Source organism: Apodemus sylvaticus, chromosome 8 (assembly GCF_947179515.1).
Source record: "Apodemus sylvaticus chromosome 8, mApoSyl1.1, whole genome shotgun sequence".
Classification (NCBI taxonomy): Eukaryota; Metazoa; Chordata; class Mammalia; order Rodentia; family Muridae; genus Apodemus; species Apodemus sylvaticus.
Window position 1 is genome coordinate 59,959,812 of NC_067479.1, and position 24,236 is coordinate 59,984,047.

Consider the following 24,236-nt stretch of genomic DNA (forward strand, 5'->3'; position numbering starts at 1 on the left):
CCCAAACTAAGTTTCTTCCACAAAAAATAAAGGCAAAGATATTTTTTTACAGTACAAAAATTTTATTTTTTGTTAGGATAATTTAAAGTTTAAAACTGAAGTAGACATATTCATTTTACAAACAAGATATTCTTTCATAAGGAAGACCATTAAAAACAGTAAACAAAAAAGCTGTCTTTACAAAAAGCTCTGTGCATAGCAACTTTATACTGTATGTAACTGACAAAGCAAAAACAACAACAACAAAACTATACAGTTTGGAAATGAGACCTTACTGTACAAAAGGTAAAGATAATGGTTTTTAAACCATGCATGTTGGAATGTGCAAAGAAAAACTGGGAAGAATTTCGATGCTGTAACCAAAGAAATGAGATAAATAACGCAGTAAGTTGTCCCTTTAAATGAAAAATTTTACACAGCTCCTCTCAAAAATAGAACAGAATTTTGTCATTACCTATAGAGATACTTGTCTGCCAAGTGGCATAAAAATAACCTGGGACCAGAATCATTTAATATCAATGACTAAAGAGGACAGAGTGGCTTTGCTTTTAATTTATTAGTACACTAAAATAACCCTTACACACTTTTGTACAATTAAATAGATCTGTGGCTGTCGATGTCCTAGTGAATGGTCAAGGATGTCCGGTATTTAGTTACACACAGTCTTCGGTGTAAAGCTACCGACAGATTCTACGATCATTCTGGAGACAGTACTGCACTAATCCTCATGCAAGAGAAAGATTCACAGGTTCTAAAGCTATGCTACTTTGAAAAAAAGAAAAAGAAAGAAAGAAAAAAAGAAAGTTCTTAGGTTGGATTGGCTCAAGGCCAGGTCTAAACATGCTTACTTGTATTCCAGCTCCATTTTGGGATGGTAATATTTGTATTCCACACATTCTTTCCCTGTACCAGTTGTTAGTCAGGGAAGTTTTTCTCATGCATTTCCATATATTTTGGCGCTGTGAGCCCTGACTATGAAGGACTATCAGCAGTGGTTATGAGCATGCCATGTTTCTAAAATTGTGGATTCTCATGTGCATAGAAAAAAATGTCAAATATCATAATTCCAGAGCAAACCGAAGGCAAATAATTCAGTTGAGGGTTGGGTGAGGACATGTGCCAGTCGGGCAGTGAGAGAGAGGGTCATCTAAAATTGGCTCAGAAGTACTAATGATGTTTTTTGCCATGAAAGTTGCATCAATTTCCAATACTAACCTAACGAGCCTAACCAAGAACCCCAAGCTAAGTCAGTGGAATCAAAGAGAAGTCACCTGGAAAATCATGACATCCTATTGGCAAGCTAAGCAAGACTAGAATGCATCTCCAGGCCCACACACATTTTCAAGAGTCTACCACTGTTAGCAACTACTGTAAGGTTTTCCCTGCTAAGAACTAGGTAGATAGCACAAGGCTCCCAGGGCAGGCTGGGTAACTGCACCGCTTGGAACACAGCTGCCACAAATCTCTCCCAGTAGGAGAGCCACTTAGGGACTTTTGAGTTCTTTCTTCTTCACCCCACTCACTCATCTCAGAACCAGCGTCAGGTGAGATGCGTGCTTTTCCAAAGGAGTTTAGTAACATAAACGGAAAACTCTGCATAGAAAGGAAACAGTCAAAGACTGAGTCTTAAAGAGTCCAAGAAACACAACCAACCTTCCTGAGCTCTTTCTGCAAAGTTCTACGGAGCTTCCTGCCTCCATGCCCGAATCGGGTACCCGAAGAGGAAGGCCTGTAGGGCTCTGTTGTGGAAAAATTCTGAAGAGTCCTTGGTCAGTGTAGCCACGAGGCTTTGGCCCTTCTTAGAGGTGAGAGACTTTTTGCCTGAGGATGACCTAAGCTGAGAGGGTAACATGGGGACTCCCTGCAGTGCTCAGGGAAGAATGTATTTAAAAAACGCTTCACCAAGAGTGGACACCACAAGTGATCTGTGAACTAGAAGGCAGATCTGGGAACGAAGGGGTGGACTGAAGTGTTGGTGTGCTGCCGTTTATCTGAGTCTGGTGTCTGTGGTGGATTGTTCTGTGGGAATCTGCACATGTTCTTGTGCATGGGTTGATAAAATGATGGAAAAAGAGGAGGGGGGTATGGGATGTAGGATAAGAATCTAATAAGCAACTGTAATAACAACACACCTTTAAAACTGGTCACTACGTGTGTCAATTTCATTTTACATCAGGAAGAGAAATTCTTCTCTTCTTAAAAAAGGTCTTAATTTCTACCTCTACTTACAATAAGTTACACGTTTATTTATTTAAATAACTGTAAAACATTTTAAATTTTTTCCCTTTTTTTAAAAGAGTTTAAAGTATAAGCAAACACACATACATTTCCTCATTCAATTCAGGTTTCAGTTTAAGAAAGTCTTCCATGCTGGTACCCTGTTTTGTTCAATTTTTTTTCTGCATAAACTAAATTGGTATCTGAAAGGATTCATAGAAAATAGAAACTTTCAACTTTTTTCCTACAAAGAAAAACAAATAGTATCCAAAATATTAAGCATGAATGTTTGCCAATGTTTTTCTTAAATATTTTACAAACATAGGAAGGTGGTTTTAGTAATGTTCATAACAAAGAATTGCGTTTCTGCTCTTAGCACTGACCACGTCAATGACATTTCTCTCTTCTTGTCTCCAAAAGGGTCAGTTTGTGTAGTGACTGTCAATGCTTCATGAGGAACACGAGACCAAGATGGTGGCTCTCTGCCTTCCCAAATCTGTCCAACATGGCCGCTTGGGGGGCACAACTCTCCCCAACAAGCTCCGAGTGCTTCCTTCATAATTGGTCCATTGGAATAAGTAGTTTTGTGCTATGAGAAAGCAGTTCTTCCTCTCCTTTACATCGGGGGTACAACAAGTCCTGTCATGGCTGCAAGGAAAGAACAACACAGGATTGAAACATCAAGGCTTTTTCAGTGAAGTCGATCACAGAGAGGGGAGGCAGGTATGGGGATGGCAGACCCTAATACAACCCGGGGAGATGGTGAGGTGTTCATATGTGAGTGGGTTTTCCCCGGGACTGGGTTAACAGAAGCTTTGGCACTAGCAAACTGTATCAGGTCCCCATGCTTGCTTGGCAGGCACTTAATGTTTTCTGCATGTTAACGGGTCATCTTGTAACAACAAAAGTAAACATGTAAACCAAATGGTGATAGACACGTCCCATGACCCTAGATGGAACCAGTAAAAACACCCAGGTGCTGAGCCTGTTGACTTCCTAGACATCAGTTATAACAAACTAGGCATTTCTCTCCATCCTAAGGGTCTTCATGAACATTGTACCCTAAACTGGATCAGTGCTTTTTTTTTTTTTAAAGTAGTTTGTCCTTTGCCAGTATTCACCGATGGGATATGGAGCTATTCCCTTAGAAATGCTGGTCTCCTGGGAAAGCGTTCACTTAGTGACAAATATGGGAATCAATCTAGCTCCCATTCCCTATGTATCCGAATCCATCCCGCACAGCTTGCTCTGTCTAGTCAGGAGGATGTGGATGGCACTTGTGTGGATAGAATGAAGCCCAATGTTTTCCTTCTATGTGGGCATGAACGAAGACGGCGCATCATATAATAAAACGAGTTCCTCTGTCCTTTGCTGTGCTGTAACGAGCCTGGAGAATTTTACTTAGGAAATTACCAAAGTCTTCTGTATCCAAATTTCCAACCATCTCTACAATCTGATTCCTGGATTTCTCTTGTCTATCTACATTGTACAGAGAGGAATAACAAATCATATACAAGCACCTTTCTGAGTGATGCTTACCATGATGTCTCTAAGCAAATGGCCAAAAATCTGACCATCCATGCTCTCCCAAAGACTGTCTCTTTTCCTCCCCTCCCCTCCCCTCACTCCCTTTCTCTACCTCAGCTAGTTCTCTCGGGCAAAATTGTCAGCTGTCTATTTCCCTGCCCATACAGCCTTTATTGAATGTTTGTGAGATCTGGATTAAGGTCTTACACAGCTAGCAAAGCCTTAATTATTTTTGCCTGTATTACTATATATTGAATCGATGTAAGTTTTCAATAAAGGCAGTTCAATTCTGGACACTCCCTGATGACTTGAAGATATAACAACTGCTGTAATTATCCAGGAGTATAGGAAGCTTGTGTGTGTGTGTGTGTGTGTGTGTGTGTGTGTGTGTGTGTTTCTGGAGGGAGCTAGAAAATGAATCAGACACACAGCATATAAGATCACCTTGACAATCTATATTCATCAACTATAAACGCCAGAGAAGTAAAGCAGAGAGCAGGACAGAAAATGCTGGAACACTAGTGTTTAGGTGGCAAATACCGACTCGTTCCAACCCCATTACACTCAATGCTCTTTGGCCCTTCCTCTTTCTAGGCTCCGCATTTTACCAGGCTGTACACTGGAGGTCAGAGATGCTTGAAATCACACATTCAATCCACACCCCTTTTCCTGGCCCACCCAACACTAGATGGGTGGGAACTTTGCCAGATGATGGCCTTGACTTTGCCCTTAGAACAGCAATAGCCAACAAACAGAAAGATGGAAATTCTTGGGAGACCATTTTCATTGGTGACTTTCACCGTTGAGAGATGCTTAACTGTGCATTGTTCAGTTCATTTTCACCTTGAGCTTCTTACAGAAAAGCAATACCCTCCCTCTGTCCTGGTGGCAAAGTAGACACGAGTAAAGGACGGGCATTGAGAGGAAGTCCACCGCCACTGTCCCTGGATAACGAGGGCTGTCAGGGCACACTCTAGAGTCTGAATGTCCAAATTCAAGTCTTTGGTCCCTTGCTTCGTGGCCTCAGATAAAGCCATTCAGCTAAACGTGCATGATCCGCGGGAGGAGGTGTCTGTGGGGCACTCGGCCTGGTGCCTTGCATAAAGGGCAAGTTTTAAGAGATGGTGTCTACACTATGGGCCATGAGGCTGGAGCCTCTACTTCCTCACACCATTCTCCTTTCGGCTGAAAGTTGATGACTGTAGACAGGGAACTTAGCAAGCAGAGACATCCTCACCAGGGCGGTGGTGAGGAGAAGGACACAGCTGCCACGTCCCCTGTGGTGTTTATTGCCCAGAATGTAAACATGATCCTCATGGAGAAAGGTCTAATCCCTTTCTGAGTGACAGAAGGGAGCCCGAGGGGGTTTGATGAGAGACAGGGAGGGTGGAGACATTTCGTTACAAGCTGTGTTGTATCTCTATGGTTAGACATCTGGATTGAAAAACGAAGTTTCATCTACTATACAGATGTTTCCAACTACCCACATGTTGGGTGGCACGGAGCTCCAGCAGCCTAGTCCTACTGAGAGGAATTCTAAGCTGCTGTTTCAAGATGGGTTTCCAGTTGGACTTGCCTGTTTCTCTCTCGGTTCTGTCAAAATGTCACAGTCCCCTCTCGGTGAAGGGCACAGAAATGGAGCATGCCTCTCAAGTTCTTTCTGCTATCCTCACAGGTTGTTTCAGCAAGCCACCAAGATCTGGGGTCCCCAGAGTGGCACAGCCTATCCCAGGTTCCCTCAAAGCTCAGCTGACCAACACTGCCTGTCATGAATATTTTCATGTCAAGCCCCAAGAAACAGCCTAAAATAATGTGGGTCACGAATGAGCCATGATACTCAGCAGTTTCCAATTTGCTCTCTCGCCATCAGCTGCCTCCCGTTCTCGGAGGGATGATTAGATTCTCATGTACTCGTCACATTTGTGTTACGTCATGTCATATTACATTTTAGGACGTTGCTCAAAAGTGGTTTTGACAGGTGATATTAATTTTTTTTGTTCTTGGAAACAGTATGGCTCTTCCCTCCTCCTTCCCTACCTAACCCCTTGATCGGGCACCTGCTATCAATTTGACTAGCACATAACCCAAATTTTTGTTACTGATGGATCCTTCCACATGTGCCATGGGAATGAACATGAACTGCCGATGGTAAGCCAGTTAGATATGAAATAACCACAGGCAGCATGTGAAGGGGTGGACAGACGGCTTCCAGAAACGGCAAATAGCCCTAGCTATGGAAAGCACAGTCCTGAGCTGCCCAGATGTTCCTAGGTTGAACATATGCCTCTCTCCCGCCATTAATGCCACGCCCTGTAGATGCTCAGTTTGTCCTCAATCACCGCCATACTAACCCAGCACTAGGTGTAGCATTAGGCCAGCACATCTGCCATTCACGACCCATCACGAACCCCAGGAGCTCTGTAGGCAAGCGCTCAGAGCTACAGCGTCAAGCTGGGGTGCTTGCTCTTCCTCTGCAGACCCCTGGGCACCTGGATCACATGCAGCCGCAAAGTGGTCTCTTCGCTTACCTCTGAATCCGTTCCCATTGCCGCTGGAGCAGGCAGGCGAAGGGGAGCCTTGGGGCCTGATGACAGGGGCAAAGGCACTCTTCTGTTTGACAGCAGGAAAAACTGAAGAGGAGAACGGGAGGATGGAGGACGTGCTGGAGGATCCCACGGTGGGGCTTGACGACATGACTGCAAGCAGAGGTGGGCACTCTTTAGGGGGGGGGTCATCAAGAAGCCATTGTTTTTTTTTAACATGCTCATTCCCCTCAATTTGCTTGAAAAATTATTAGCTCCCAGGTAGTGGTCCAGGCTCCAGTGATTAAAAACAAGAGCAAACTTGAGGGATCTTCATACCAACTTCCTTGTGGCTGGGTCAATTTACATCCCCACCAGCCATGTGTAAGAGCTCCTCTCCCCCATGTCCTCGCCAGCATCTGCCATTGTTTTCTTTGTGATCACCATTCTGACTGGGATGAGAACGAATCTTCGTAGTGTTCTATTTTGCATTCCCAGCTAAGGCGCTGGAAAACTTTTTCACAGGCATGGCACACCTGTTAGTATATCTTTAGAGAACTATCACGAGTCATGTGTGCCCATTTACTGATTGAGCTATCGGGACATCATCGTGTTATGCAAGATAAGTCAGATGCAGAGATACAATAGCATGTGCTTTCTCAGTTGTCCCCGAGTCCTTACAGTCTTTTACAGCTACTATGTGTATTATGCCATTATGTGTATGCATGTACATGTATGTCACCATATATGTGAGATGAAAGGGAAGGGAGATGAATATAGATGATTAAAGGACTTGAAAGAATGCATCTATCTGCACCGCCAAACTGTATACAATTACTACATACTAATAAAACAGAGAAATCAGAAAAAAATGTTGAATATGACAATCTTATTCCTCTGCCCAGGAGGAATAGAGACATATAACAGTCACTGTGGCAATGATCACATCAGAGGAGAGGAAGGCCCTGCGAGAAGACAAGATGCTTTTCCAACTGGAGTCCAGGGAGGCAGGAGTCAAGATAGGGGGTGGGATGTGACAACTCCTCGTTCATGATAGAAATAGCAAGAAGAAAATCTATGCAGCATGGGAAACTTTTCACCCTAAAAAGAATCCCTATGTGGAGCTCCGAGCCACCTGGCATCTCCCATGCCTAGAGGTTTGACGTCCAGGACTAAGATCGCCGTGATTATCCTCTCTGTGGACAACTTCTTCACTCAGTGTGGGAGTTTATTAATATTCAGAAGACGACCGCCCTCTCTGGACTTTCAGTGCACTTGGGAAATAAAGCTGAAATTCAGTCTCCCCTGACATAATGCTCAGAGAGAAACCACCGATATTAACAATATTAACATTAAAAATGACTTAAGGGGGGCCAAAGGCGAAGCGTGGTAATTTCCAAGAAAAATAAAGGCAGTTTAAGCAGTGATGGGCCCCACCCCTCCGTGGCACACACTCCATTCACTGACATCAGACAAGAAGATTTTATTATTTGTTACTAAGCTTGCTCCGAAGGAGCAGATGAGATGGAAAAAAAGCATCACCAGCTGAATTGGTACAAGGTGAACTGAAGGTCAAAAGTTTTGGTGCCAGGGGACAGACACGACTGGTTCTTCCTCTGCATCTCAATTGTACCGCTAGCAATCACAGGTACTATGTACAATATGATTGATGTCTTTCTTCTTAATGATTTCTTTTATTATTTTTAATTGTGTGCGTTTGTGTGTGGACATGTGCACATGAGTGCAGGTGTCCAAGGAGTCCAGAAGAGGGCATGGGATCTCCTGAGCTGGAGCTACAGACGGTTGTGAGTTGCTTCATTCAGTGCTGGGAACTGAACCTGGGCCCTCTACAAGAGTCCTAAGAGCTCTTAACCACTGAGACATCCCTTCAACCCCCAGAACGACATCATTAAAGCAGAATCATAAGCCTAAGACAGCAAAAAGAAGAGCTTTCTCTATAAAACGCTACACTTAGGTAGTACTGATTAAAAGTCGTGAAGAAAAACACACTTGAGTACATCTTGCAATATAAATAGAAAAAAAATTGGAAAGGAGACAGAACTTCATGTTTGCTTGAGCATGGAGATGTGTGAGCTATTGGACCAATTCACTGCACTACACAAGATGCAGGGCCCGGCATGGGGTGGGTCTTGTTTATGGTTCCAACCTAAAATCATCTTCTAAAGCTTTTGCTTTAGCATCAATCAAACATAAACCAATGATATAAAAATGCTTTTCCCTTCCCTTAGTATCAGATTTAGAGGTCAAAGAAAGGTTGAGAGTCAGGAGCCTCTGGTCCTGACCATGGTCTAACCTCTGCAACATTAAAATCTCAATGTAGACACCAAAATGACACCTTAGTTTCAGTTGTTGTAATAGCCTCACTCAGACATAGTAACAGAGGTTATTTTTAAAAAATGGTATTATTAACTCTTTGGGAATTTCACATGTGCATAGTATTTTTTGGTTGTTTAAATATGTGTGCACATTTACACATGAACACACATGAAGCACATATATACACATAACACACATGTACATAAAACACATGTGCACACATACACACATAAACACATGTACATACAATACATACATGCAAAAAATACACATATATACACATGCATAAGCACATTTATATACATTTACACATGTATACACATATATCACATATATACATATATACATGTATATACACATAAACACATGTACATACAATACATGCATGTATGCAAATACACACATGTATACACACAGCACAATACAGACATGAACAGACATGTACATGTGCATAACACATGTACACACATAAACACATGCATACTCAAATATGTGCATATATACAACAAAACATGTACAAACATATAGCACATGTACACACACAGCAACACACACAAATGTACTCACAAATGCATATATGCATCAACATATGACTGTTTAGTATGGCTCAAGCCACACCAGCTTCTCAAGAGATGCTTTACCAAGAGACACAAGAGTTGTGCAGAGTTGACAAGTGCAAACCCTTGTAAAGACATTTCTCAAACATTTTGTGAAAATGACAAATGGTGCTTCACATAAATTATAACTTGAAACATTTGAGGCAGAAGTCTTAAAGTTCTGTGTATTTCAGCCAATGTAACTTCTAGCTTTATACCCCAATAACCATACCATAACAACGTTTTGCTGACAAGGATATTAGATATTAAAAGATGTGGTAAATATACTATACTCACAAATAGGTGGACAAAAAGTTGAGGGAAAACAAGGACCAAAATGGCCGTGGTGGGAGATGAGGCCTGATGGTCACGAAGGGTGCTAGCATGTGCCATGCTGTTGGAAGCAGATGCACAGAGCTAACTCACTAACCAGGGGAGATTAAATAGACAACGTTTAGAGTCCTTCCTAGTGATCAGCATTAAAGCAAATCTGTGTAGACTATGGGGCTACTTGCAAAAAAGGCTACGAAGTGGTTGTGGGCCACCTCAAAAAGTGACCTACTGGGAGAGATTCTTTGAACCACAAAGTCACAGCAGACGAGGGGAGGATAGAGCTGACACAGGAACAACGCTTCTGTGACACATATATGCACAAGAAGCAAATGGCAAATCCAGAAAACGTTGACCACATGCGTTTCCCGTGCTTATGCCCTTGATGGCTAACGCGCTGCTCTCAGTTACGTAGAAGGAAAAGAGAGAAAGAGAGGCAAAGAATACCAACGAAAATGGCAAAGAGTCCTGAACAGAAGTATTCCAAGTGGAGAATTATAAAACAGTAATGACAATGGTAACAAAATGCTATTTTTCATTTATTTGATGGATAGAAGCTAAGAGACGGCAAAGGGGCAGGGAGCCACACGCTGGCTCTTTCCCAGGGAAGAGATTCAATCCCTCCAGAGGGACTTTGGCAATCCATAGCAGAGTATGTTCATATCATCTGACCCACTAATTTAATCTCTAGAAATTAATCTCAAAGGGATGATCACCAATGTGCCAGAAAAGGAGAAAAGATTCAAGGACTTCTTACAACAGTAAGAAGTTGGGAAATACAAGGCCCACAGAACAGTAATCTGTACTAAGCCCATGCAATGGGATGCTAACAAAACAGTTAAACTAACGGTTGAGAAGGAACTTAACAATGCTGAAACCCCCTCACTTGGATGCTCAACGCAGACTACACAAGAAGATATACATCATCCTGACTTCTACTTAAAGAAAACAAATACACAAAGCAAAGTTAGAGGGATGTGATAGACATTTGCTTTGTGGCATCTCTGGCTGACAAACTTGTGAGTATTTTCAAATGTATCCCTTTCACATATTGGTTGGTTGTCCATATTTTCATTCCTTTCTATGAGAAACATATATTACTTGTGATATAGGTGAAAATAGAAGTACTAAAATTGAAAAATGGAAAAAAACATTCTTTTAATGATGAGAAATAACAGGATCATTAGCAAAAGACCCAAAGCTTTCTGAGTTCCATTGTCCTCTTTACAACCTGGAAAGAAACAACTCTGCCAATTCCTCTGACAAAGGAAAAAAAGACTAATTGTTCTGGTTAGGTTTTGTTTTTTGTTTGTTTGTTTGGTTGGTTGGTTGGTTTTTATCAGTTTGACACTACTTAGAGTCATTTGGGAAGAGAGAAAATGTTCCCATCAGTTCAGCCCATGGGCCAGCCTGTGGGTCATTTTCTTGATTAATGATTGATGTGGGAGGGCCCAGATCACTGTAGGCTATGCTGCCACTGGGCTGATGCCTTGGGTGTATAATAAAGTGAGTCACGAAGAGCAAGCCGGTAAGCAGCACTCCTCCATGGACTCTGCTTTCCTTCCTGCCCCCAGGTTCCTGCCTTTAGTTCCTGGCCTGACTTCCCTCAGAAATGGAGTGTGACCTGAGAGCTTTGAACTGAAATCAAAACTCTCTTCCCCAAGTTGCCTTTGGCTAGAGTGTTTTATCACAGCAAAAGAAACACTAAGACATTAACAAATTCTCAAAATTCTGGGAAAAGCAGGATAGCAATTAATTGTGTGTGTGTGTGTGTGTGTGTGTGTGTGTGTGAGAGAGAGAGAGAGAGAGAGAGAGAGAGAGAGAGAGAGAGGAGAGAGAGAGAATATGTGTGATGTTCATGTTCATGTGTGTGCCTGCACACTCATGGAACCAGATGATGACATCATGTATCTTGTGCTATCTCTTTCTAACTCAATCCCTTGAGACCAGTCTTTCACTGAATCTGGAGCTAAGTGGGTATCAAGCACCTCAGTGATCCTCCTGTCTCTACCTGACCCCCACCCCCACCCCACCTGCATTTGGGTTATAGGTGCACTACCATAGGCAGCTTTTTACTAGGCTCTGGGGATTTGAACTCAGGTCTTCATGCTTGCATAGCAAGCACATTAGTTGCAAAGCCCAGTCCCCAGCCCCAGGAATTGACCTTTTAAGGCAAATGTTACTCCTAGTTCCTCTTCTCTGTCTCAGGACTTAAGCTTGCACCGCTGAAGGGCTTCTCAGAGCCTGGTGCCACATCTACGACACTGGTCATTTGTCTGCTTACCTTCTGTGTACCTCTCTGCATACATCCAGCCATAGTTTCCCAAGTGTGTCTAGCATGACCACGAGGCTGAATTATTAATGCACTGTTAATGGTTGTTGGGCTGAGGACATCATTTAGTGGTCCTCATTTACCTAGCATGCACAAGGCCCTGGGTTCGACCCCAGTACTGCCAAACTAACCAACAAACCAGTGGTTACACATGCACAGACTTGGAATGTCACTTCTATCTTTCTTTTTGAGCTTAGACATGCTTTTCAGAATGTCAAGAGTTAGAATTCTATTATCATAGAATTTGTTTTTCGTCTTTGCTTTAAAAAATGCACCTGAGGGGCTGAAGAGATGGTTCAGAGCCTAAGAGCACTGGCCACTCTCCCACAGGACCTAGGTTCAAGTCCCAGCACCCAAATGGCAGCTTACAACTGTCTATACACCAGTTCTAGGGAGCCAACCCCCTCATACAGATGTACATGCGAGCAAAACACCAATGCACATAAAAGTAAAACTTTTGAAATTTTTAAAAATTAAAAATGCAAAGGAGACTCATCAAAATATTGAGCTTATGTTTTGCAGGGTGGGGAGGGGAGTCTTCTCTCTTTTGAAAAACTATTTCTCTGTATTTGGCATGTTCTATAATAGTCATTTAATGTTTTATAATGGAAAACTTCTTAATATTTATTTCTGAAAATATAAAAAGACTGAAGCCCAGGGCATGGTCTAAGACTGTAAGTAAAGCAGGTTGGATGGTTGCCTGAATGGATTGTATCCCAAACTTTGGGTTGGCTCGGTGGTTATTCTGCTTGGAAGACAGAGTCCCCATGGGTGTTATGGGCTTGTTGAGCAGACCATGAGTAGACCATGTTTGGGGACAGCAGAGCACACCGTTTTGGGAAATCTGATCATACTGACTTCCAATTGAGAGTGTCTCTGGACATCTATCTGTGGACAGAGGCCAAGCATGTCTGGCCCAGAAACCTATGTGAACCTGGGAGCTGAAGAAAAATTACTGCTTTTCTTACAAGGATTGATTGGCCAGCTCAGCCTCTGCTGGAACTCCCAGACCCTCTTTTGTATCTGCATCCCGCCAGCTAGTTGCTGGCACTCAAGGGGTCTGTCAGCATCTCATTAGAACCCCCTATTGTCAGGGGCTTAGAATCCAGGCATAAAAACTTGCACTGAGCTGGAACTTGGCACACACAGCTACCGCCAGGAAGTGAAGTTCGTATGTAAGATTGAAAAAACATCTGTTCGGCCATTTTTGAAGGAGTGTGACAGCAAAAGCAGAAAAGATTCAGGGCTTTTGATGGCCGACGCTGGCTGTAATGCAAGGCAAACTTCACGGAGAAAGCGAGCTTTGGCTCTATTGGTTTTTTAATGTCTCTGGCAAGTGACTGTCCTCATAGCATGGTCCAGCCACATCAGGCTCATTAGAAGGAGGAAAAAAAAAACAGAAAAAAAAACCCACATAGGACTGTGTTTTCCGACATAAGCAACTGAACTGACGAAATCTTTTCCCCTGGGCTTTAAAAAAAATATTTCCCAGAGAAGTGAAGGCCTTGCTGGTTAGAAATACAGGTCAGGTGTTATCGTAATGAACTCCACTGGGCATTTGGGATTTTACAACAGGAGGATTTGATCGTAACGAATGCACCATTAGGAATGCCATTCACAGTCTTCAACTCCCTCAGACCCTGCCTCCCAAACTGGGGTACAAGCGGTCACCTTCAGGATGGCAGGGGTGGTAAGGGGTCCTGTGAAGTCTCCTTACTCCCTTTTGGGCAGGACACCATCCTGTCTTCCATATCAACAGGTGACTTAAAGATTTGGGGTGTACTGGTTTTCTGAATCTATTGATGGATTAAGCAGAATGTCTCTCTCTTGGAGGATCTAGTAAGAAACATTAGGTCAATACCCAACTGAACCTTCACCACACACACACACACACACACACACACCTAACACCACAGAATGCACGGTGGAGTGCATATTAATAACTAATAAACTATTTAAAATCTACAAAGCAACTATTTAAAATGTTCAACCTTGTATACACACAGGCCTATGATTGAACCACAAGAAACTGCCATTTCTGGTTATCAAAAATGGCCACATGAGGGCTGGCAAGATGGCTCAGTGGGTAAAGGGGCCTGCTGACTTGAGAATAACATGGGAGGGGAGGAGAGGAGACTCCTGAAAGTTATTTCTGTCATCTTCTGTTCTTTCTATGTGCAGCACAGCATCCGCGTGCCATGCACACACAGAGATGTAAAGTAAATTTAACAAAATGATTGAAGGAATTGTCAGAAGAAGAAAATTCCACCCATTTTAGCTCAATGATACTGTGTCTCCAAAGTATCTCCATCCTTTGTGCTATTGAATAATTTGAAACCGCGATATTTCAGTCTGAGTCTGGTGACAGGTGTTTTGGTCCGCTCTGAGCCATTTACCTACTATGACTCTTTGAGCAGGCCATTAATCAATTCCTCATCTCTTATAAGGGGAAGTGGTGGTCGTAATTATTGATATATGGGTACCACAAAGTAGCTGAGGGGGATCTGACTGGGCTCTAGATTGTTCTTTAACCTGTAGAGAGGAAGACGTGAATTGCTGTCAGAGTCATGGGGAATCATGGCTGCTCTCTCGCTCTTCTCTCTCTCTCTCTCTCTCTCTCTCTCTCTCTCTCTCTCTCTCTCACCACCATGTTCCTTGTGGGGTCTGTTAGAGCCTCATTGTCATGCAAGGCACCTCATTCTTGACCAAGTGTGTGACAAATCCATCCTGGTCTCAGCAGCTAAACTCTATATTTCTTCTGCATTCCCTAAGAAGGACACATATACAAATAAACACATGGCACAGGAAACAGCCTTTGCAATAGCATTTTGTGAACTGAGAACCAAGAGCTCTTCATGTAGGATGGCCTTGATGTCCAGACTTAGGTTCACACAGTTATTCTAAATGCATTTCCCCCCTGTTCTCACTTTCCAATTGGTTTGCATATTACACATCCATACGGTCCATTTGATTATCATTCTACCATGTACTTTTAGAAAAAGAAATTTTGGTTTTTTATTCCTTTGGTTTTTTAAAATAGAGTAAAAACAAGCAATTGACAATAATGTATTTCCATAAGCTACTCTCCTCCAGTGAGTCTAGGCCATGTGATACACACACACACACACACACACACACACACACACACACACACACAGCACATGGTAACTATATAACTTAAAGGGTCTCTGCTGTATTCAGCTCCTTGGTTCCGAATCCCCAACATACTGAATCCCCATCATACTGACTTAAAAACAGCTCAGAAATATTTTGGGATTGTGTGGGCCCAGGAACCAAAGGTCTGAAGGCAGTGAGAAATAGCCCCCAAGGCCTATCTCCTGAGCAGTGGCTGACAGGGCTGTGTGCTGTCCTTGACATGTCCTTGTTTCTGGCACGAGGGAGCCACTCTGGGTGAAGAGAAGGGCAGGCTTGGGCCTTGTGACAACAGCCAACATTTCAAGAGCTCCATCATTTGGCTCTCCATGCCAGCATGGCCCCTGGCCTCCAGTATTCCCCAAGCAGGTTTGAAAAACACACTCTTTCAGGCTCCAGGGACCATTGTGCAAGCTCCCAGCTCAGCTCCCAGAGCAACCCAAATGGGTTTTCACAACTTCTCAAGCCACTGGCTTCCCTGCTCAGGCTATAGATTAAGGCTCAGAGGCTCTGTCTCCATGCAGCAAGCTGCTACACACGGTCAACATCCATCTCTCTGGAGGTGCTTAATGGCGCCCAGAGCCGTGTCGCAAAGTCAAGCAGAGCAAGGTGCAGATGTCCTGTTTAGGGTCCCACCTCTCCCTGAGGAACTGTAGGCTGGTAATGTTGCCAGGGAAAGGGCAGTAATATTCCTCAGTGGTGTAACCGCTGATGAGTCACCCTTGGTCAACTAAATCACCCTCTCTCAAGCAAGCTACCCAAAGTAAATACAATAGTCTGCAAACAAACAGAACAATGAGAGACTCCTAAGGAAGAAAGGCTTTGGTGGGAAGGAGAGGGGATGAGAGAAGATAATGGGTGGGGGTTGGAGGGTGGGGATGATCAAAGTGGATTATATGTAAGAAACCATGAAAGAAAATAACAGATTACAACATGGCAGAGGAATAGGAGACCACCAGTTCTGTGTCCACTACCACCGATAAACTCTAGTCGTGTAATGGTGGGTGGGTAGGGTAGGGTAGGGTAGTCACTGCATCAAACGTCTTTGCCCTTAATACGCAGCTGGAATGAAATAGTGCACGTGAGAACACCCAGTGGATGAGGTGCACCCTGTTAGCTGAAATGAAATGTCCACTCCTCCCTCCACACCCACATATACCTTCCACAAGGGAATGGGTTTGCTCCCTATCCTCTCCCAGGAGGACACGAACTGGGAACTTTTAGGTCAGCCATGAGAAAAGAACAAAAGACAGAAAGGACCTTTCATCAGGAAGCGACTGTCTCCCCCGTGTTCACACCACTTGGGAACAAGGCTCTCCCCTAAAAGGGCTGAGAGCTGAAACCTTCCACAGGGAGGCTCACAGTGCCAGACGGATGGCAGAGGTCACTTACTTCCATATGGGGAGCCTGTGGGAGAGCCATTCAGAAATCCTGGGGATCCCGGCACACCCAGGTTGGCCATAGGAACATTGCTGTAGCCGTTCATGCTGTTACTGGAGGTGCTGTAATTAGATTGCTGAGGCGTGGAGCTGGAGGAGTATCCCCGCGGGGAGATGCTGCTTGTGTTGCGGATGTATCCTTGACAACAGAAGAAACAGGCCAGGTAAACAAAGCAGTACCTACAGCCACCCAAATGTGTCTAGTGCTTGTCCACATCCACCCCAGATCGGCAGGTTACCGCTGCATACGCCAGTGGGAAGTGGAGCTCCCATACGACACTTTATTTTTAATTGCTATGTAGTCCCTGTCCACCCTTGTTTTTTGTTTATTTGTTTGTTTGTTTTGTTTTCTAATGCATGCAATAGACAATAACTGTACTGGGGTGGCTGGCACATCTATGCCCTCAAATATCTAGTCACTTCCTGGTATTGAAAGCATTCACACATTTCTGTTGCCTATTTAGAATTTATGACAAACTACTATCAACTACTATTACCTGACCATGCTACAGAACACGGAGCTTAACTGACCCTTCTATAGCACTGCATTCTGGTCCTTGACAATAACGCTTTAAGCTTTCTGGTAACTTCTATCCTCTATACAGGTCACGCCTCTGATACTCCCTGCCTCTCCTATTTATTTTACTTCATATTGTTTTGTTTTACTTCATTTTATAATTTGGTTTTGAGGCAGGACCTCACTATGTTTCTGTAGCTGGCTTGGAACTTGCTAAACATTCCAGACAGGCCCAGAAGAGATGCTCTTCCTGCCTCTGCTACCAGAGTGCACAGCTGCACACCACCACATCCAGCTGTTTCACCTCGGAATCGCTGGTGACTCTCTCTCTCTCTCTCTCTCTCTCTCTCTCTCTCTCTCTCTCTCTCTCTCTCTCTCTCTCTCTCTCTCCTTCCCCCTCCTTCTCCATCCCCCCTCCCTGCACAGAGCTGGTAAGGGAATCTGCCAAGCTCTACCTCACTGGACACAGACATCGAGTTCTACAGGTTCTAATGGCTGTCACTGAGAAAACCATTCAGCAGCCAAACAAAGCTACATACCGAAGCAGCTTTTTGAAGATTGTCAAACAAAAGGCCGAAGGTTTAAATATACTGCTCGAAACTTGCCAATCTAGTATTGTGCTAATTTAACGCACCACAGAATCTTTTCTGGGGGGTGGGGAGAAGGTGTCCTAGCAACATATCTGGGGCCATTTGCATTCTGCAGAGCAGTTTGGAAATGAAACTTCAAAGTCACCACCATTGTCTGTATGGGGCTAGAAATCATTTGAAATCAGAAAGTACTGAGGGTCACAGTGAACTCTGTTGACCCAGGGCTCTGAGGTGTGAGTGCTAAGTACGGATATCCCGGCCATGACTGACATGAAGGATGAAGAGTCTCCTTACAGTTCTGAACCCTGGTACAGAGCTTCACTTTGTCCTGAAAGAAACTCTGGGGATGACTATGTCTAAATGTGATTGGATCTGGTGATGTAGCTCAGTGGTAGAATACTTGCCTAGCATGGGTAAGGCTCTAGATTCAATTCCCAGAACTGAAATATTGATAGATAGATATCTTTATCTATATATTACTATATCTATATATTATAATATATTACTATATATTATATATGTGTGTCATGTGTATATGTATATACATCTCATATATTACACACATAAATATCTTTATATATATACATATAAAATATATTTATAAAGAATGCTGAGCATTATAATTCATATTTACAATCACAGTGCTTGAGAATCTGAGACAAAAGGATTGCCATAAATTTAAGGCAAACTTGGACTACATAGTGAATTTAAGGCCAGCCTGCGCTCCATAGTGAGTTTAGGGCTAGCCTAAGACTGCATAGCTTGTCTGAGTCTCAAAAAATTTAAATCACTCAACTAATCAACAAATATAGAACATCTGGGCAGTGGTGGCGCACACCTGCAATCTCAGCACTCTGGGAGGCAGAGGCAGGCAGATTTCTGAGTTCAAGGCCAGCCTGGTCTACAGAGTGAGTTCCAGGACAGCCAGGGCTATACAGAGAAACCCTGTCTCGGAAAAAAAACAAATCCAAAAAAACCAACCAACCAACCAAACAAACAAACAAACAAAAAAACCTAAATATAGAACATATTATAAGCAGTCTAAAATATACCATCAAATGGAAAACATGTAAAAATAATTTATCATATAGATGATAGTGAGTGAAAAAAGAAAATTAGTTAAGGATAGTATTGAAAAAATTATTCTTTTCAAAGGACTATGTGTGACAAATTTAGATGAACTTCCTTATTAAACCAACCTCATTGGAATATACGGTAGGGTTCATATACAAAGTCAAGTTCACTATACACCTTGCCATGCATTTCCATATAAGATCATGTGCAATCGGAATAATCAGGGACAACTAAGTCACTATTCTGAGTTACCAAGAGTTGCACAGAGGGAACAATATAATGCCCTCTGCTCTCTCAGTCATTCAGTCGAATTATCACATAGCATCAGTATAGAATGTATTCCATGAAGCCTCATTTCCATATGTCAAAACTCTTTGAAGTTTATGATACTTAACTTTACCCATTAATATTTCCAGTCAAAATAATTGTAGCTAGTTCCCAGAGAGCTCAGAATCTAACCACAAACTACCTGTAATGGTGAAATGTCCCATCCATAATACTGGGGTTTATGTGTCCCATTGGATAGTCCATGATGTGCTTTCTAACTCTGCACGGCCCAGAGAGTGGAGAAGATCTATATGGAGGCTGACTTTCAGCAGGGTAGTACCTTGGTTATTTCCTTGTGTGGACTCTGAAATGCTGACCCCGAGCTGGCTGCCGTAAGAGTTGATGCCCATCATTCCGCTATGAGCTGGGGAGCTGGAGAGAGCTGGAATCTGGCTGGGGTTCCTAGGGACACTGTACAGGGCTTCAGCGATGTCTGCAGCACGCTTTAAAATGATGTCCTACAGAAAGGCACGCTGGAGTAAGCACAGTATCCAGAACTAAGAGTCAAACTCAACAGAGCACAAGGTGAGCATATCTAACCTGGTTATTGTGGGGTGTGCCATACAGGGCTTCCACCAGGTCCGCGGCTCTTTTCAATAGCATTTCCTGAAAGAAAACGCAGGGAGGACACAATCAGAGATACAGCCCCAAATGGCAAACAAAAAATGAAATGATATGAAACTTGTTTAAATGAAAACAAGTTCATACATTGCCTCCAAATATAATAAGCCAAGAAGTCTGATATTAAGATTGATGAATAGGATATAATCACATTTACAAATCCTACAAATGGGTAGCTGTAGAAATTCATCACTATAATAGTTCCATAATGGTTTCTGATACAAACAAACAAACAAACAAACCACCACCACCACCCAAAAGAAAAAAAGAAAGAAAAAACCCACCAAATTGAGGGTAAAGTTGGTTAAAATTGATAATGTCTTGGACATTTTATTGAAAACTACTTTAAGACCATTGTATTTTAAAATCCTGGTACTTTTACTTAGTTAGTTGTTCTTCAAGTGACTGATAGGTCTTTAGCTGCTTGCCAAGGAGTTAACATAGTTCTGAAATTCTCTTGACAATACCTACTTGAACTTTTTATTCTAGCAAAAATGAATTCTTTCAATAATATTTCCCCCAGTTCATTTTAAGCAGGAAAAAAATAGCAACTGCTACTCCCTCTCCTCTCCTTTGCTGCTCTACTCCTTGGTTTTCTGTGGAAATTTTTGTAGTTGTAGTTGTTTTGTTTATAGCCTTTTAAATTGTTATTAAGCTGCTGTCCAGGTATTGTCTGATTTAATGGTGCTGAGTATTTTACCGGGAGGAAAAGAAAGAGTGTGTTGTTGAAGCCACTGCTGTTTAGGATTTTATTCAAATACAGAATAAAGAACATGTCATTTCATAACCTACATGGCTGGAGCGCAAATATGAATGTAAAAAAAAAAAAAACCTAATAGTTTCCCTATGGTCAAATGGCAACAGATAGATGGACCTATTTTTATATAAAGAAGGGTGATGTCGTGAGCTGGATTTAAGGTAGCATTTTCTGAGCAAATTCGTTCACAAATGACCTCTTTCATAAGAGTTTTGTATGTAGACATTTAATCATCATTCAATGCTCAGGTACTCCAGAGGCTTTCTATGAATGCCTGCCTATACAACCATGAGCTTCAGCCGCTGAGTCTAAGTAAAACTCCTATTTAAATACAAAGGAGTGAAACTTCTGCTTTTAAGCAATGCTGCAAATATTTATCTTTATACAATTAGCCATGTTTTATAAGGGTGGTGGCTCACATCTTTCATCGCAGCACTCTGGAGGCAAAAGCAGGAAGATTACTGTGAGTTCAAGGCCAGTCTGGTCTACAGAGGTAGTTCTAGGACAGCTAGGACTACACAGAGAAACCCTGTCCAAATCTCTTCCCTCAAAATTTCTTACAGTATATCTGTTTTACGAGACCAAACTTTCAGATTTCACATTCTCTCTGATATTAAGCATATTTCAAAATGAGCACAGCTGTCTGTTCATATTCCTACCTAAAGCAGAGCCACTTTCAAGGCTTAATTAATTTTAATGGGACTCAAATGAATAGATTTGTCTAAATTTGCTGAGTGTCTACAAAAAATGTTTCCTTATCACTTTCCCCATGCCTCTTACCTTAGCTAGCCTCTCGGGGTCGCCTGGGTGCCTGGGGATGACTTTCTGCAGTCTTTGAAAGCCATAGTCTATGGTGGGTTCATTTAAGGCTGAAAGACAAAACATTTTCTTTGACTACACACCTGGGTTATAAAAGAATACTTCTATGAAGCCTTTCACGGGTATTGGAAGAGTTTTGATATTTTCTGAGATTTAACACATGGTATTACATTCAGTTAGAGGATTATGCTGTTGACAGTGGTTAAGTCACACATAAATTTGGAATTTGTGGTAAGTCTCCATCTACCATTAAAATAAGAAGTCAACGTTTCATCATCCCTGCCTTCAGCACATATCCCTGCAATCTTACGCTCACTCTCAGGTCAGCAGTATTATGCAGCCAGTTAAGTACGAGTCACAGAGTGTCACACAGCCAGTCCTACACCAATTACTTCTGTCTTCCCTCCCTCCTCTAGTACCTTCCTTCCCTTCTTTCCTTCATTCCTTCCTCACCCTCTCATTTCTTCTTCTTCTCTCCTTTCCTTCCTTTCTTTCTCCCCTTCTTCTCTTTCCTTTCCACCCCTACCAAGACCTATCTTTTTCAATGCCAGCGGTTGAACCCAGAACCTTGTGCAAGCACGCTACCACTTAGCCATGCCCCTCAACCCAACTATTCTCCAGTTTTTTTAGAAAGACAATAACCTACATTTGTATCGTGTTTCTTTCTCTCGTTCCTCTCCGCTCTTTCCCAAGTATATCTTCTCATCTATTTATCTTTCTAATGCCCCCTTTCTTAATAATTCTCTTAAATATTTCCATTCATATGGAATCTTATTCTCATGAACACTGCTCTAATGCAAACTACACTGTCTTAATTTGCAATTGATATGTGACTACTCTACTCATGCTTTATCAAAGGGGTCAGGCTCTCCCCAGTACCCTGAAAGGCTCAGGGGAACAGAATTCATTCTGTCTCACCTCTGTGTCTCATGGCTAATGATAGAGCCTGGCACACATTACACATTTAGCTTGGTAACTATAAAACAAGTTGTTGAATAAGGGAACAGTATTCTGTGGCTATTTCTTCTATTTTAAAGAGTTCTTCAGAATTCATCCCTTTTCTTCCTCCTTTCCTTCTATTTAAACTTTATGCATTTAAAAATAATATATGACCAAAGCAAGGACAAAAATTATAAAACATAAAACAACAACTTTCTGTACTCTTGTTAGGCAAAGCAAATACATGGAAGTATATTTTTAAATTTTCCTGTTTTCATACATATTTTATAAATACCATCAAATGATACCTTTTCTTTAAACAAATAATAAGCTATTTTAATTAAACAGAAAAGACTAAAATCAAACATACACCCACCACTTAGAGATGACCAGGGTTAGACACCCCAAACAATACAAACTATTGCCTTTGCTTTTGGTGGGTCATCAGAACTTGATGGTATGATCCAATTGTTCAAGATGCCTCATAGGTTACAAAGAAATCAAATTCAGATGTTCCTTCCCTGCTGGGTAACTTTCGTGGTATTAGAAGGTGTTATATAGCCTGCTTGGGTTGTGAGGAAGAAGTTATCAATGGTCTTGCCCAACTGTGAACCCTGTGAACTGTAATAATGACCAAAGTGCTAACACATGCCACTGGGTGCTGTCTTGGCTGGAACATTTTGAGGGGAACCAACCACTTCATGATTGGATTTAAGGCCTACTCCACTGGAGCAAATGCATGCTGGGTACTGTGGTCTGGTCAACAACCCATAATGGGGGAGCCCTTGGCCTTAGGGTAAGCCCACTGCTCTATTATACTACAGTTCTGCTAGATTGACATTCTACCCAACTGCTCTCTAAATTCTTATCTTTCTACCCACAGATGAGTACAGCTCTCAGTCCTTATCAGAGATGCTTCTTTGTACAGTGGGTGAAAGTTGAAGCCCTCGTCAAAGTGTAGAGGTTCTGTGTGCATCCACAAAGGGGAGATGTACTTTGCAAACCTTCCCTTCAAAGCTCAGGAACCAGAGGAAGAAGTAGCAGAAAGTAAGAGCCAGTGTTTTCTAGCCACGATAGGACCTTTGTGCTCATAATCTCTCAGCAACTTGTTTTCCTACACGAGACCTGCAAAGCATTAACTTTGTCAACATTCTAGCCCAGAAGAGAAAAGGGCTTCACAAGGCCCCATACCCAGCCAGCTGAGGAGCTATAGAGAGTTGATGGCTCCTTTAAGAGTATGGTTCCTGACAGGTCAACCATACCCCAGTGAATGCCCCACACCTATGTGTATACAGAAAGCACAGATTTGATGCAGTCAGTCATTTTAAAGAGAAAAGGACAGGAAGTTGAGAAGTGGGGGGGATCAGCTGGGAGAAGTTAAGGGGAACAATGTGGGGAGAGAGGAAGATAACCCAAATACATGATAAGAAATGATAAAAGATTTAGTCAAATTATATTTTTTTAAAGTTGCATTGAGGGGGCTGGAGAGATGGCTCAGCTGTTAAGAGCACTGACTGCTCTTCCGAAGGTCCTGAGTTCAGATCCCAGCAACTGCATGGTGGCTCACAGCCATCTGTACAGCTACACTGTACTCTTATACATGAGATAAATAAATAAATAAATAAATAATAAATAAATAAATAAATAAATAAATGTTGCATTGATGGAATTTTCGGTATGGAGTATTTTCACTTTCTACTTCTTTGAACCAACTGAATATTTGTACAATGAAATTGTACTCCTGCTGTAATAGGAAAAATAATGAAGGTATTTCCCTTTGTATGACAGAAAGTTAACACCTTTGCTTACATCCTTCCAGATTAAGCACACATACTTAAAATTACTCTGAGAACTGTGACTTATTCTGCTGCATAGCCCACTTTCACCCACCTAGAAATGGTGTATGTGACAAGCTTTCCCTCTGGTGCTTAAATATTCTTTTACAACATTATTTTAAATTCCTGCATATTTTCCATGGCATGCTCTATAATTTATTTAAATAGCTTCCTAATTCAGGCATTTAATGTGATCCTAATTTCTCACTATTATAAAAGCGAAAGCAATAATTATCATTTGTGCATAACTTTAATTACTTCAGTCAGAAAATTCCAAAAATTAGAATTACTGGACCAAAAATTA

General features: G+C 42.1%; 1 protein-coding gene across 6 annotated transcripts in view; it reads right to left on the reverse strand.

Moving 5' to 3' along the window:
- Window positions 1-2,833: 2,833 nt before the first annotated feature.
- Window positions 2,834-24,236, reverse strand: part of Ebf2 (EBF transcription factor 2) — a 196,140-nt gene continuing 174,737 nt past the window's right edge. For 3 of the 6 annotated variants that reach the window (XM_052190497.1, XM_052190495.1, XM_052190494.1), the window contains 6 exons: window positions 21,120-21,208; window positions 19,502-19,567; window positions 19,242-19,419; window positions 16,407-16,592; window positions 6,273-6,440; window positions 2,834-2,865 (listed from right to left, as the gene is read on the reverse strand). In XM_052190497.1, coding sequence (XP_052046457.1) covers window positions 2,834-2,865; window positions 6,273-6,440; window positions 16,407-16,592; window positions 19,242-19,419; window positions 19,502-19,567; window positions 21,120-21,208 — 719 coding nt within the window. The remainder of the gene's footprint in view (window positions 2,866-6,272; window positions 6,441-16,406; window positions 16,593-19,241; window positions 19,420-19,501; window positions 19,568-21,119; window positions 21,209-24,236) is intronic. The other 3 variants (XM_052190499.1, XM_052190498.1, XM_052190496.1) reach the window with 2 other exon arrangements.